At 36.9% G+C, this 15,964-nt stretch overlaps 1 protein-coding gene across 3 annotated transcripts in view; it reads left to right on the top strand.

The window, feature by feature from the left end:
- INO80D (INO80 complex subunit D) overlaps positions 1-15,964 on the top strand; it is a 71,722-nt gene that overhangs the window by 19,118 nt on the left and 36,640 nt on the right. Inside the window, exons 2-5 of one of the 3 annotated variants that reach the window (XM_033429311.2) lie at positions 76-168; positions 273-519; positions 5,462-6,204; positions 12,667-12,775. In XM_033429311.2, coding sequence (XP_033285202.1) covers positions 302-519; positions 5,462-6,204; positions 12,667-12,775 — 1,070 coding nt within the window. In that variant the 5' untranslated portion in view covers positions 76-168; positions 273-301. The remainder of the gene's footprint in view (positions 1-75; positions 169-272; positions 520-5,461; positions 6,205-12,666; positions 12,776-15,964) is intronic. The other 2 variants (XM_033429329.2, XM_033429341.2) reach the window with 2 other exon arrangements.

Below are 15,964 nucleotides of genomic sequence, written 5' to 3'. Positions count from 1 at the left end.
CTAGTATTTTACTTCCCAGATGAGCAAGCTTTGCTTATTTCTCTTTGTTAACTAGGCCTTTTGATATTTTTGTAGACAATCTGCTTCATCTTGATTCTGCAGCATTCCAAACTGTGGTATCCTTGGGGTTCTCTTAACATTGCTATGGTGCAGAAGATTTAAAATCAGGTATGGCTGTGGGGCAGAAGTCCCTCAGTGAAATTCTCAACTTAAATCTGCATTATACTCTCTGATTTATCATTTGGGTTTCTTTTTTTGTGGTGGTCTTTTAGCTGATGTTCACAAGGAATAGAGTCACGTGATGTATGAAGGGAAACATATACACTTCTCTGAGGTTGACAATAAGCCCTTGTGCTCATATAGCCCCAAACTGTGCAAGCAGCGGCGACTCAACGGCTACGCTTTCTGTATCAGACACGTTCTGGAGGACAAGACTGCCCCCTTCAAGCAATGTGAATATGTGGCCAAGTATAATAGCCAGCGCTGCACCAACCCCATCCCTAAATCAGAGGACCGCAGGTAAGCGCTGACAGTGGAAAGCAATCTTTGATTATTAATTAGTAGGCTTGGGAGTTGGGTTTTTTTGTTTGTTTGTGTTTTGATATGATGAACTTAAATGTTGAGTTCTGGGGGTAATCTAAGTAAACTTTAGAATGGTTCTAAAGATGAGTGATGGCAATATTTAAGAAATGGAGTAGTAACTTTGGGGAATTATTTGAAAAGTATGTTTGTTTTCTTCTTTTTTACTTAATAGACTTTATAGGATTATTTAAAAAAAAATTTTTTTTTGCTTGAAGTCTTGGCACTGATGTGTTTGGTTTGCAGCCTTAGAAAGTATTTCCTGATTTCTCTACTTAGAATTTCATCAGCCAAAGTGAGAGAAATTATAGGAACTACTTAGGTGTTATAATTAATGATAATAATTTTAGAGTTTTTAAATCTTTGTTTGAAAGGTAGCAAATGGTATGTACTTATTGAAAAAGAATTATTCAAAAGAATGATTACTTGAATCATTCAGATTTACTTCCTCTCAGACTTCTTTTGGTTAAAAAGGGTTCCATATAGACTATATTTACTATAATTTAGAAACTGTATTTTCATAGTAAAGTAGGCTTTTTGACTAGGATTATGAATTTATATTTTTCTGAGTTAAATGTGGAGGTGTTTTTAAAGGAGTCTTATGCTGATTATTCATCTTTCATATTCTTAGGAAAATTTATATGATTTCACATGTAATCTCTTTTTTTATGTCTCTTTATTCTCAGTTCTCCAGAAACCATGCTGATCATTGTAGGATATTACAGAGAGATGCATGCTTATTTTCCTAAAAGTTTCAAATACTTGTTATCTTTAGGTAGAAATTTGAACTTTTTACTTCTGTCTTTAAAAAATACATATACAACCTTTATTTTTGTTCCTATACATAAGCGAATGTCACCTACGTAAATTGGTTGAAAAGGAATCATGTATTTTATATGTCATGGTGAGCAACTTTTAAACTTTTAGGGTGAAATAAATAATTTGTACTGATAAATATCCCACCAAAATGAGTACAGTATAATGTGATTTGGGAATACTCTCGTAGAATTTCTAATGAGCACTTTAGGCTTCAGATTACAATACCTGAAAGTTAGAAACAGCTGTTTAGTGAGGAAAGGAATAAAATTTTAATCTCAGGTGAGAAAGGTACCAAGGTATTAGGCTAAGCATGTCTGTCCAGTTGGTTTTAGCTGACTGAAAATAATTTCTTACTGCTGCCCTTTTCTAACTTGAAGAATGGATGGACTTGGATTAACTTTTTTACTTCAAGATCCATTATAATCACATTTCTATAGTTTTGTCTTAAATTTAGTTTATCACACACAGTTGCAATTTTTGTCAACCTTGGATTTTTTTTATTTCAGTCGAAGCGAGTGTTATCTTAATAGCTAACAGCAAGAAGTAAAGTGAGAGTCACTCTGAATTTCTCCAAAATATTAATTCTCTGAAGCATACGTCTTCACCTTTATATTTGAAGTAATTTTCTTTTTTTAGAACAAGAAGGGAAAGGACTTTTGTGTTGCTGTGTCAAGAGAAACTAGGCTTAATAAATGCTAAGTTATACATTTTTTCAGAATTGGTCCAAAATCACATGAACACAAATGCTATGAATACTTTTCTTGTTGTAGGGTTGATTGAAAACAGATTAAAGTAGACATTAGTAGGAGGTAATATTTTACCTCAAGAAACCCAGATTGAATTCATGTAATAATATGTTTAAACCTGTGTATAAATATAATAGTTATAACTGTACTATATGATACAATGTAGAAAAGATGAATATTCTTTTGAAAATTAGCTTTTATCATTGTTAAGGCAAGTTACTCCTTGGACACTTAGGGATTTGACATGGTTTTATGTATAGTTTTAGAAAACAAATTCCCAAGGACTTTTAATTGACAGAATTATCTGGTTGGTAGTCAGCTAGAGGAAGCTTCTTAATATCTGGTGTGTAACTTAACCTGGTGTGTATTATAAGTGCTAACTTATGGGATTCCGTCTTTTCGATAGAATAGTGTTATGTTCGGTAGAAGTACTGGTATAATTGAAAAGTCCATTTTCTAATATACAGTGGGAAGCTAAGGCCCATTACTGTAGCCTTGATAGCTTAGAGATAAATGGGTATATTAAGTTGGTTATTTTATATAGTATTTTAAATTTAAGTTTGGTATAATTTTATATATATATTTATTTAATGGTAGGTATTTACCAAGAAATTTTCTTGTTTCCTATATTTATTCTTTTCTAAAACAACTTAAGATATAATTCACATACCATACAAGTCACGCATTTGAAGTGTACAATTCAGTATTTGTTAGTTTATTTACAGGAGTGTGCAACTATCAACACAGTCTAATTTTACATTTTCATCCCCTCAAAAGAACCCATTTGCAGTCAGTCCCCTGTATTCTTTTAGACTGGAAATTCATATTTGCATTACTTTAAATGCTGTTCATAACTAAGCTGTTCTAATTCTAGTTATGAAGAATTTTCCCTTTTAGAAGAAGCAGAGTTTTTAAGAGTTCAGGTTAAATGTTGTGATAGTGTGACAGTGGCTGGAGTGGGAGTTGAGGCTGGGGTTGAAGGAGGACTGTACATGTGGATTTGCCTCTGCTGGATTAGGTAATGTAGTACATAGTAGCCTCATTTACCAGTCCAGGCTGCCCATGTAAATGAGCAGAAGAGTTTGATTTCTAAATTTAAAAAACCCACTTCATTTCTCCCCACTAATAGTACTAATCCTTTTGTTAATTTGAAAATGAGTAGAAAATAACAAAAACCATTAACTCTTTGTTGGGAAGCTTAGTACAGTTATCCCTGAAACCCTTTTCCCTGTTGGCTGCAGCTTTATGAATCTGTTCTGTTTAAGGTGTGTAAGGGACCTAGCTCAAACCTGCTAGGCACACGCGTGTGCGTGCACGCACACACACACACAAACACAGTGTAACGTCTCTTTACTGTCCAGAAAGCTTTTTCTTAATAGTTCTATTTAAAATTAAAGAGTGCCTCTGATAGATTTATTTTTAAGACAAACCAACAAAACCATGTGTCCTGATTTTTAGTGAATCTGTGTTTTTAACAGTCATTAAAACAGTTTTTTGTTGCAGCCCATTGAGTTTGGGGATTGACATTATTTACTTTATTGCCTTTTTCCCCAAACTGTGTTCTATGGAGATGTCATAAATATGCTGCAATAAAATAGGTGCCGTTTTAAATATGTTTGGGAAGCAATGCTATATGGGTAGATTTCTACCCTTGGTGTATAATGCACATCATCATACAGAATGCTTTGAGAGGTTGTTTAGCAGAAACAAATGATGAAATCATTATCTAATTCTGTTTAAGCCACCATTTTCCAAATTTATTTAAGCATGGAATACTGTTTTTATGACATACTTGTTAACATACCTTGGAACTGCATGAGGTATACCAGTTTAGGAAATACTACTTTTCTACTGGTTAGAAGCCTTCACAGGATTTCAGTGAAATTTATTGGAATAACATGCATTCTACTTTCTCATTATGTAGAAGGATTCTGTCTTTTCATAGTATTTTTAAAATAGCATTTATATTACAGAAGTAACCTGCTCATTGTTGAAGACTTATTGAGTCTTTGTGAGCTTTGACTTTTATTTTTTTCTATTTTTTTAACTGAAGTATAGTTGATTTACAATGTTGTGTTAATTTCTGCTGTATAGCACAGTGATTCAGTTATACATATATATACATTCTTCTTCATAGTCTTTTCCATTATAGTTTATCACAGGATATTAAATATTGTTTCCTGTGCTATACAAGCTTTGATTTTTAGTTTGTCTCAGCTCTGTCACTTTCCAGATAGGTGGCTTTGGGCAAGTTATTTAATTTGTATAAAATTTAGTTTCCTCATCTGTATAAAGGGCATTATTTTAGTACCTACTGCAGGTAGAAACTAGCTAGAGGAGATAATCCATGTACTTAACACGTGGCTGGCTATTGAGAAACTCATTTAATCGATTATCGCACTAACTAGTTTTATTATTTCATTTTCTCCTTCTCCCTCTCTCTCTTTGTGTGTGTATGTGTGTGTGTGTGTAGAACACACACAGTAGACATTTGACATTTTTTTTTTTTAAACTTTTTATTTTATATTGGAGCATAGCCGATTAACAATGTTGTGATAGTTTCAGGTGCACAGCAAAGTGACTCAGCCATACATATACAGGTATCCATTCTCCCCCAGACTCCCCTCTCATCCAGGCTGCCGCATAACACTGAGCAGAGTGCCCTGTGCTATACAGTAGGTCCTTGTTGGTTATCCTTTTTAAATACAGCAGTGCGTACATGTGGATCCCGCACGCCCTGACTATCCCTTCCCTCCATCCTTCCCCCCTCCCCCCATAACCATAAGTTCATTCTCTAAGTCTGTGAGTCGGTTTCTGTTTTGTAAATACGTTCATTTGTATCATTTCTTTGACATTTAACATTCTGAAGTGTTATGTCATAAGATCTTTGTGAATCTCCAATACTTGAATGGCATTGGGACATGTATTTTTTTCTCCATAAGAGAATTTTAAGTGATCCTTTAGACTCCTGATGAGCTACTTTGTATGCTATGAATAGAGAATAACAAAGCAGTGTGAGAAGCAATAGCTGCGTGGTTGGTTATCCAGGGCCACTCACTATTTGAATGACTTGCTTCTGTCTGGCAGCCTCTTCACATGTGCAATTCATATATTTGCTTTAGCAAAATTGCACAGACTTTGAGGATTGCTTGAGGGTAGTGGAAGTTGTGTAAATCACATCCATGAATGCCAAAGAGTTATTATAGTCATGCATTTTGAACATATTAGGATTCACATTTTATGATACGTAGTTTTATATTCTCCTTTTCTTAATATGTATCATGAACATTTTCCTGTATATGTGTGTATTTTTAAAGGTACTGCAACAGCCACTTGCAGGTACTTGGCTTTATCCCGAAAAAAGAGAGGAAGAAAAAGAATGATCCTATAGATGAGGTAAAGGTCAGGCACCAGATGGATACCATGGCCTTTAGCCTGACGGTGCCCACGTTGGCCTTGAAGATGCCCAATGGACTGGATGGAATGTCCCTCTCTCCACCGGGGGCAAGGGTCCCTCTCCACTACCTGGAAACTGAGTTGGAAGACCCATTTGCTTTCAACGAGGAAGATGATGACCTAAAGAAAGGGGCAACTGTGAGAAAGAAGTTGCAGAGCAAGTTGGCCCAGAATCGGCAGCGCCAGAGAGAGACAGAGATTTTAAAAGTTCGACAAGAGCACTTTAGTCCCCCTCCTGCACCTTCTCAGCAGCAGCCTCCGCAGCAGCACTCCCACCTGTCACCTTTATCCACTTTAAAACCTCCAGCGCCACCGCAGGGTCTAGTCTGCAAGTCACCTCAACCTCAGAACACCAGCCTACCAATGCAGGGAGTGGCCCCCACTCCACACACTATAGCACAAGCCAGGCAGTTGTCTCACAAGAGGCCTCTGCCCCTCCTGCCATCTAGTAGGGCTCCCGTCGTGGACCCGCCCAGGACTGACCGGGTCCTTATGAAAGCCACAGCCTTCTCTCCACACTTCTCTTGTATAAATCGACTGCAGAGACTGGTGAAACTGTGCACCCAAAAACATCAGCTGGACACTGATCTGTTTCCCCATTTAGGTGAGTTACCGTCTATTTTACCATATCATGTGTGTGTAATGTGACAAGATGTGCCTATTGCACAAGGTTTTATTTTCATAACCTTCTCATGTAATAGGAGTAAAAGAATACTTGGACAGAGTGGTCAATTAAAGATTTGTATTTAGGTAGACCGCTTTAAAGTAAATATGCTACTGGACAGGACAGTGACTGGTGAACAGGTTACAGAAGAAATAGGAGCTGGGAATTTAGAATTCCAGTTATAGCTTCTAGCAGTAGTAGTAGCAGTATTAAAAGCAGTTGTGTTTGGTTTTGTGCCTCTGAGCTCAGTCCCTGTGTGTCTAATGAAGTTCTCCACATGTCTTATCACAGGACTTTGGAATAAGATAGCATTGTAAATATCTGCTGACAGTTTTCTGGAAAAAAAAAATCTTAAAGTAATACCTGTTCACGATTGGAAAGCAAAAAATTACAGATAAAACTTTAATGTAGTCAAATGTCTGTCTTTCCTTTGTTGCTTCTGAGTTTTATCTTACTCAAAATCTCTCTGATAGCGAGTTTATACAGTTATTCTGTATTTTCTATTAATAGTTTGTTTTGTTTTATTTTTGATCATTTAAGCCTTTGATTCACTTGGAATTTATTCTTGAATCTGTTGTGAGTTGTGATTCTAACTTTAGGAAAAATTATTTGCATGACATATGACAGCAATAGAAAAATGGGAAAAGGATGGGAATAGAGGAAGAAGAAATATAAATGGTCAATAAACAAATGAAAACCTCGATCCTCGTAACAGACGAGGAAACGCAAATTAAAGTAACAATGAGTTACCATCATATTGGCAAAAAGTATATCTGTTGTTGATGAGGATATGGGATCTCATACTTTGCTGGTGAGTAATGCAACAATATATACTAATTAAAAGTATATGTATAGCCAGCAAGCTCACTTTTGGGACTCTATCTATGGATAAAAAAAATATCAGAATGTAAGGATATGTGTTCCAGGATGTTTACTACAGCATTGCTTACAGTATTGCTTGCAGTATTAAAAATCTGAAAACAACCTTTATAACCTATAGGAAATTCAGAATTGAGTAAATTCTGGTACATATACATTTTATGAAGTATGCAGCTATTAAAAAGAATGAATGAAATCTCCATCTTCTACCTGGATGTGCTCATGATACATTAACAAGTAGAAAAATACCAAGAGGTATTATACTGTCCCATGTTTGTAAAAATAAGCAAAGTGAACAAACAAGGGACACCAGTATATCTATTGATCAATCATATGGATAGATGTATGCCTCTCTGGTATGAGCATAGTTAAAGTGTGAATGGATGTACACTATCAGTCTGTTAACATTGGCTACCATGGCGGGGGATGGAATTGGACAGGATGTGTTTTGGGGAGATGGGAGTGATATTTCTTCTTCTATAGCTTCATATTATTTCATTTGTTAGTAAACCATGCATGACTTTTGGTAATTAAAAAAACTAATAAAACTTAAAGAAAAAATATAGATAAGCAAATTAATAAATTAAAACACCCCAAGCCTTATTAATACCTATTTGTTAATATCTTGGCATATTCTTTTAGATATATAAAAGTAAGTTCCTATTGTATGTACAGTATTGTAACCTGTTTAAAAATGTTTTGCAATGTATTATCATGTTAGTAATTTTTCATACACAGTTTGTCACAGCTGAATTCTTTCTTGAATTTAAATCATTTCCAATTTATTAAAGTGTAAAGTGTTGTAACTATATAGCCCTCTCAGTAAAATAATTACCGTCACGTCTTTAATTTTTCCTTCAAATAGATTCCTGGAAGCAGAATTGCTGATCCCAAGCTTTTGCACTTTTTAAAAAGGTTTTTGATGTATATTGCCAAATTTTCCTTCAGAATTATTTTGTCAGTTTACTTTTCTTTCAGCAGTGTATGAGAATGACAGTTTCTCTACATCTTTATAGCCCTGGATATTAGATATTATTATTATTATTTAGCCTTTGCAAATTTGATAGAAAGTTTGCTTTAATTTGCATACCTTAGATCAGTGTTTCTCAAGTGTTTGGCCTTAGAATCACTGTTTTTGCACTCAAAAATTATCGAGGACACGGTAGAGATTTTGTATATGTGAGTTATATTTACTGATATTTACTGAATTAGAAGTTAAAACTGAGAAATTAAAAAAAATACTAATTCATTTTAAAATAACAATAAATTTACTGCATGTTAACATGTTCTTTTTATGAAAAATAACTTTTCTAAAACAAAAACAAATATAATGGGGAGAGCAGCATTGTTTGACGTTGTTTAGCAGATCTTAATGTCTGATGTGCTAGATATGTGCTTCTGCATTCAATGTGTCCTGATATGTGGGGTTTTTTTTTTCTGGTTAGGAGATAAAAATATGGCCTTACACATTTGTAGCTGGAAAATGGAGGGATATTTTAATAGTTTTTTCCAAATAATTGTAGATATTAGTAATTGGTTCTACACCAAAACTTGACAAGTGGTAGTTTCTTAAAAATTAGTTTCAACATGGAATCTGAAACCATATCTAGGAATTTTGCATACTGTTACATTAAAATCCATTGATTTTCTTTTTTTTTTTTTTTTTTGCGGTACGCGGGCCTCTCACTTGTTGTGGCCTCTCCCGTTGCGGAGCACAGGCTCCGGACGCGCAGGCTCAGCGGCCATGGCTCACGGGCCCAGCCACTCCACGGCATGTGGGATCTTCCCGGACTGGGGCACGAACCCGTGTCCCCTGCATCGGCAGGCGGACTCTCAACCACTGCGCCACCAGGGAAGCCCTCCATTGATTTTATTTTTTAATTAATTAATTAATTAATTTTTGGCAGTGTTGGGTCTTCGTTTCTACGCGAGGGCTTTCACTACTTGCGGCAAGCGGGGGCCACTCTTCATCGCGATGCGCGGGCCTCTCACTATCGCGGCCTCTCTTGTTGCGGAGCACAGGCTCCAGATGCACAGGCTCAGTAGTTGCTCCGCGGCATGTGGGATCTTCCCAGACCGGGGCTCGAACCCGTGTCCCCTGCATTGGCAGGCAGATTCTCAACCACTGCGCCACCAGGGAAGCCCCCCTCCATTGATATTTGAATGAATATTTTACCCATGTGTGATGTTGTAACATCGTATGTTGGTCATTTGGAAGATATTGCTCTACTGAGTTACACAGATGTCCCAAATGTTGACACATTTCATTATACAAAAATTTTAGATTGCATTCATTAATATTAACACCAGTCTTATCGGAGAAGTCCAACTCTTAGGTATTTGTCATACTTTCAGTGATAAATTCAAGTTTTCCCCCAAAACTCAGCTTTCACGTGAACATTTGAATGTTACCATTGGCAATAAATACTGTTCATTGTTTTCCTTGGGGTGATGGTTTCACTATGTTCATTTTAGAAAAAATGACTGCAAGATAGCCAATAGTTTGTCAGTCACTCTTTTAAATAAAATTGGTATTGAATGAGGGAAAAGCAGCTAGTTCAGGTCACAACTAAGAGTCCTACAAAATGCTTTTCCTCAAGACAGCTGCTGTACTTTCTTCGGATGCAGTAGAGTTGCTTTATATATACCTCACATTTCATCACACACAGCATCATAAAGACATATACACAAGAATCAAGATATAATCAAATAAAGTCTTTAATAAATGAGTGCTTTATCAAGATGGTCTTAAATTGTTTTTTGTGTACTTGTTTTCATTTAATTGCAAGTCATGGTATGGAATATATATTGACAACTGGTACAGTTTTGTGCCCCTGCCTTGGTTCACGCTAAGGCGTCAGCAGTTTCACCCACCATGGGTTTTTTGTTGTTGTTTTTACCATCAGTGCAAATGTCAACACAGTAAAAAAGGCAAATAACATTTTAGTATTGTTTTGAAGATAGCGTTGACCTAAGCATCTCCCTAAAAAGGGTTTCAGGGACCCCTGGGGATCTGTGGGCCATACTTTTGAGTAAGGACTGCTCTTTTAGATTAATAATGTAGTTTTGAATATTGGTTCATACTACTTTTTTTGGACATATGTATTTCCTATTTTATCTTGTCAGTTTTTTCATCCATTTTTATTTAAGCATTTCTCTTTTTTATTGATAGGTGTAAGAGCTTTTTATACATATTTAATGTTTGTTGCAAAACCTCTTCTCACTCCCATTTGTTACTTGCTTTTAGTATCTACTATAAAGGTTTTGGAATTTAGAGGTTAAATTTTTTTATGTATTCTCTCTCTCTTTTTAAAGATTTCTTCCTTTTGAATCAGGTTTTTTTTCTCCTCTTGTTTAGGCTCTCTTCATTCCAAGAGTATATAAATATGTTTACCTATATTTTCTTTTAGTCCTTTTATTATTTTAGTCATCTGTTTGGAACTCATTAGGCATTAGTTTTGAGGCAGAGATCTAACTTTTCTTCCAAATGTTTGCCTTTTATTCTACCTTTTACCCATATCATCTGCTAAATTTTTATTTATATTTCTGTTTATTTCTAGATGCTGATAATATTTTAGCTTTTGAAACTATGAAATTTTATGTTGTGTTGAGGGCTGACTTTTAATCATTTTGAACAGAACTAAAACTCATAGAAAAGTATTGTCTTTTTATTTTTTAAAAATTCAAGCATATGAGGGACCCAAATTTTTAAAACAGTTTATTTTGGAGAAACCAGAAATTACAGTGCACTATTATAACCAAGTGTACTCTGCATTCATGTCAGCAAAGAATACTTAAAGAAAAACGCAGTATTTAATTGGCTTCTACAGTCCTGTTTGGGCTGGTTATCTCAATTAGTTACGTTGAAACTAGTGATAATGAAGCCAAGATCAAAGGTTTGCTTTATTGGACAGTTAATTTTACAACAGGAGAAACACTTCCATCTTACTTCTTTTGACTTAGATCTTGACTTTTTCAGAGAAAGCATGGGTATCTTAGAAGACATTATTATGACTTCTACAGAAAATATAAAAAATAACAACTCATGTTCTCATTTTTAAAGGTGCCTTGAGTGTCACTTTGTGTTTGAAGGATCTCACCTTTCAACGTCCTGAAGGTGATGATGTGGTCACTTATTTGTTTTTTATTTTTTTGATTTACTCTTTAACAAACTACTAATTATTTTAGTTAGAGAAAGTAACTTAGTTTTTAAGATGACCTGACATTTTGAATAGTCATCTTGGAACTAGATTTGGCGTTTCTTTATGCCAATGGCAATATTTAATTTTAAGCATTTATAATTTGCATTTCAATTAACCTTTTCTTAATTTCCCAATTTGGCACATGTAAACTCATTTAAATTATGGAAGAAATCTGTGAGGTCCTTTTTAACTAACTGTGCCTAATGAAGATGGTCTTTTGATTTTTGAGGGTCTCGAGAAGGAAGACATAGAATACTAGTCATCAAGGTATCTAATTAAAGTTTCATAGTGGTATGAGTTTATTAAGGTTATGTAGTCCACACACTGTTGTATTTTAGGCTATGCAACATCAATATTTAAGACCTCTTCAAGATACAAAATTAAAAAGGCAAAACCTTTGGGACTTCCTTAGCGGTCAGGTGGTTAAGATGCTGTGCTTCCACTGCAGGGGGCACAGGTTCGATCCCTGGTTGGGGAACTAGGATCACGCATACTCTGCTGTGTGGCCAAGAAAAAAAGAAAAGGCAAAACCTGTATGTTGGAAGCTAACAATTATCCAGTCATTAAAAATAATAGGATTTAACAAAATAAATAAGCATTATTATACTGTATTTCTCCACTTTTCCCTCTAACCTTGTTTTCCAAATGGAACTCAAAATGTGACAGCTCTTGTTTAAAAGAACTGAAAGAAACCCCAAGCGATACTAGAAATAGAACATTGCCATCCTGCCCTTCCCTCTTCCCGTAGGGGACAAGAGCCTGGGAATGGCCCTGCCTAGTGGATGGTGTCCTTTCCTCCAGAGATGTTGTTGGGAAAAGGAGATGGAGTGTGCCTGCCTTTCACAATATATTCTAGGCCCCTTCTTTGTTGACGTATAGCATGAGTCCACTGGCACCTTTTGACTTTTTCTTGCCTGAACATGAATTAGGCTTCTTCTCCTGTCATTTTGAACATGTTTTTCGACATTATTTTAGTGTATAACATTTTGATACTTAAGAAATTTTACCCCTTTTTTTGACTTGAACTCTCTCTTTGCTTTGTGTTGTTTCTACTCCATTTGTGAAGCATCTGACGAAAGAAGTTCATCCGTGGAATATAGCCTTTTTGTTGTAATGTCATTATTTTAAATGCGAGTGCATGTCATACATTCATTATTAATACCTTTGCCAGAACAGGGCTGAAACTCATCAGGAGGGATTTATTCACACTATGAGAGTACTTGCTATAGGTGTCGGGTTATGTATTTCAGGTAGCTTTTTATCTAAATTTTAAATAAATGTTCATTTTTTCTAACTTGCAACATCCTCTCCTCCGTCCTAGGGTTGGACTGGTCTGAAGAGAGTGGAGAAGAACTGGAGGACTCAGAGCAGGCCTCGCCATACCAGGTTGCCTGGTCCATCCGAGAGACCCTCAGATACGAAAGACACACGTGAGTCTTCCTTTTTCTTTTTATTCTTTTTTTTTTTTTTCGGTACATGGGCCTCTCACTGTTGTGGCCTCTCCCGTTGCGGAGCACAGGCTCCGGACACGCAGGCTCAGTGGCCATGGCTCACGGGCCTAGCCACTCCATGGCATGTGGGATCTTCCCGGACCAGGGCACGAACCCGTGTCCCCTGCATCGGCAGGCGGACTCTCAACCACTGCGCCACCAGGGAAGCCCTCTTTTTATTCTTAAATTTCCACTGTAGTAGATTGATTTTTCCTATATATGCTAATTTCATTTTATTTTATTTTTATTTTTTAAATAAATTTATTTATTTATTTTTGGCTGCGTTGGGTCTCCGTTGCTGTGTGTGGGCTTTCTCTAGTTGCAGCGAGTGGGGCCTAGTCTTCATTCTGGTGGGCGGGCTTCTTACTGCAGTGGCTTCTCTTGTTGCGGAGCATGGGCTCTAGGCATGTGGGCTCAGTAGTTGTGGCTCATGGGCTCTAGAGCACAGGCTCAGTAGTTGGCAGCACACGGGCTTAGTTGCTCCACGGCATGTGGGATCTTCCCAGACCAGGGCTCGAACCCGTGTCCCCTGCATTGGCAGGCGGATTCTTAACCACTGCGCCACCAGGGAAGCCCTCGTTTTATTTTTTAAAGATAAATTTATTTATTTATGGCTGCGTTGGATCTTCTTTGCTGCGCGAGGACTTACTCTAGTTGTGGCGAGTGAGGGCTACTCTTCGTTGCGGTGCGTGGGCTTCTCATTGCAGTGGCTTCTCTTGTTGCAGAGCACGGGCTTCAGTAGTTGTGGTGCGAGGGCTTCAGTAGTTGTGGCTCGTGGGCTCAAGAGCACAGGCTCAGAATTTGTGACGCATGGGCTTAGTTCCTCCACGGCATGTGGGATCTTCCCGGACCAGGGCTCGAACCTGTGTCCCCTGCATTGGCAGGCAGACTCTTAACCACTGTGCCACCAGGGATATCCCTATCCATCCTCTGATATTTCTAATGCGCTGAATATTTCTGTGTTAAAATATTTTTTTGAAATAATCTCGTTAGAGGTTCTCGATATCTACCTTATCAGAAAGCTGTAGGTTAATGCCCAGCCCCTTCAGTGGTAAGAAGACTAGTTCTCTTTCAGGGGACTGCCTCAGCATCATAGGTATATGCTTGGTGCGGTGTGACAGGACTGAGATAGATCCTTCTCTGTGGGGCTAAAAGATGACTCACAGACTCAGCTAATTATTATTTTCGTTTAAGTACTGTGGTTTGAATAGGTGTTCAGCAAGACAGAGGGGAGACTATCTGCACCCAGGCCGACGCCTAGAATTTCACAGTATCATAGTATGCATATACATTCTAAGGTCCGGTTTCTGAATTTATAGGCTTAAAAATGTGATTTGTTAGTACACCCAGAAATGATTAGGCTTAGGGAGCTGATTCACTAGAGGCTAATGTATAAGCCAAAATGACAGTTTTTAGTAGGAAGTATCATCATTAAGTAGAACAGATGTTCACTAAGCAAAACTATATGGGAAGCAAATTATAGTCAGAAGCTTATTTGGACGTGGAATTAGAGCAAGGAGAGTTAGCTGGATTTATTAATGGTCAGTGTCATTAAACTGTAACAGCCTGATGCCTCCATTTCCACTCTTGGGCTTTATATCCCGTATAGTTGTCCCTGTCTCCCCTGTCTCCTAGTTACTATTGGAAAATGCTATATATTTTTTTTCTCTCTCTGAGATTCCATTTTATATGTCATTTAAGACTGTTTCCTCACCATTAGCATTTCTTGTTTTCAGACAGAAGTACAATTGAGCTTAAGCTTTCTAAGTTATAGATAATATCAGCTGTGCTTCCTAAGGTTGATATTCAAATCAGCTTAGCCTGACTTGGGATATTTTGGGTTAATTTTCCAAATGCTATAAATAGATAACTAAATGCTCGGCACAATACCTGGTTCATGGGAAATGATAAATGATAGCTAAGAATCCTATTTTAATTCTGAAAATTACCTGAACATTAGTATTGGGAGTATTTGCCCTCGATTAGGAGCCATGTATATTCCATTTCTGCCTTCTAGTGCAGTTCTCAGAATATTTCTTTTGCTGTTACAGACTTGTGACCATCAGCTTTGTCTTCATCTCTGTAGCATTTTACTTTCTTGGCCAGTTTGGCTAACTTGCTTCTTCTTTGACTGGCTCTTCTTTTCCTTCAGTATATATTTCTCCTTTTTACAAGCAATTTTCCTTACTTCCTGCCCAGCTGTCCCTTTAATCTTTTCCTCTTCACTCATTTGTTTATTCACTTGTTCAGCATATTCTTGTTGAACTAGTATTATGCTTCAGGCATGGGGCACTACATTCTTTTCCTTGGGTGAAACTGGGATTGCGTTGGTTTACCATCCCTTCCGTGCCTGCAGCTGTGCATCTGCCACTGTGTTCTCTCTCAGGAACCTCTGTCCTTTTTTTTTAGACTACCTATAGAACTACCTTATTCCAGCTTCTTGGTGTGCTTCAGTGTAATAGAAAATGGAGAGCTGTAGAAAATTGGCCCTACCTCGCCTGTCCATTATATCTTCAAGAAGTTTTGGCCATGTGAAATTTCTCAAGGTTTTGCCATTTAAAATTGCTCAGTGAGTTCATTGTGTTTGGGGGAAAAAAAGGCACAGTGGCGTGATCGCTACATTCCCCCCGAAGAACCTTTTCATGGGCTTTCTTCCAAAACCAAAATTGTACTTAAAGAAATTTGGGGAGAAAATTTGGCCTCGTTTTGGCAGAGGTTCCTTGGTTACTTAGTTTAGTTGTAGATGCCTATGCCAAAGTGGAGCTCTTAAGATTTTACTTACGTCTCTCAGTAGCAGAAATAAGTTGGTATCTTAAATGTACTATTAAGGAACAGTAAGTACTGCCAGTAACTGCTTCCCTTTTCACATTCCTAAAGATGTCTTTGATAGTTCTTAATTTCTTAATTTCAATGGGTACAGTTTATTAGTTTTTTCCTGTATGGTTAATTTGTGACCTGTTTATAAGAAATCACTGCTTACCCCAGGGTCATGAAGCTATTTTCTCATATTATCTTCTAGAAGCTTTATTGTTTCACTGACAATCTTTCTGGAATTTATTTTTGTATATTTTATATATGATGTGAGTTAGGGCCAAGGATCTTTTTTTTTTTTTTTTCCATATGGCTTCT

Source organism: Orcinus orca, chromosome 7, assembly GCF_937001465.1.
Source record: "Orcinus orca chromosome 7, mOrcOrc1.1, whole genome shotgun sequence".
Classification (NCBI taxonomy): Eukaryota; Metazoa; Chordata; class Mammalia; order Artiodactyla; family Delphinidae; genus Orcinus; species Orcinus orca.
This window is presented reverse-complemented; position numbering and strand designations above follow the sequence as displayed.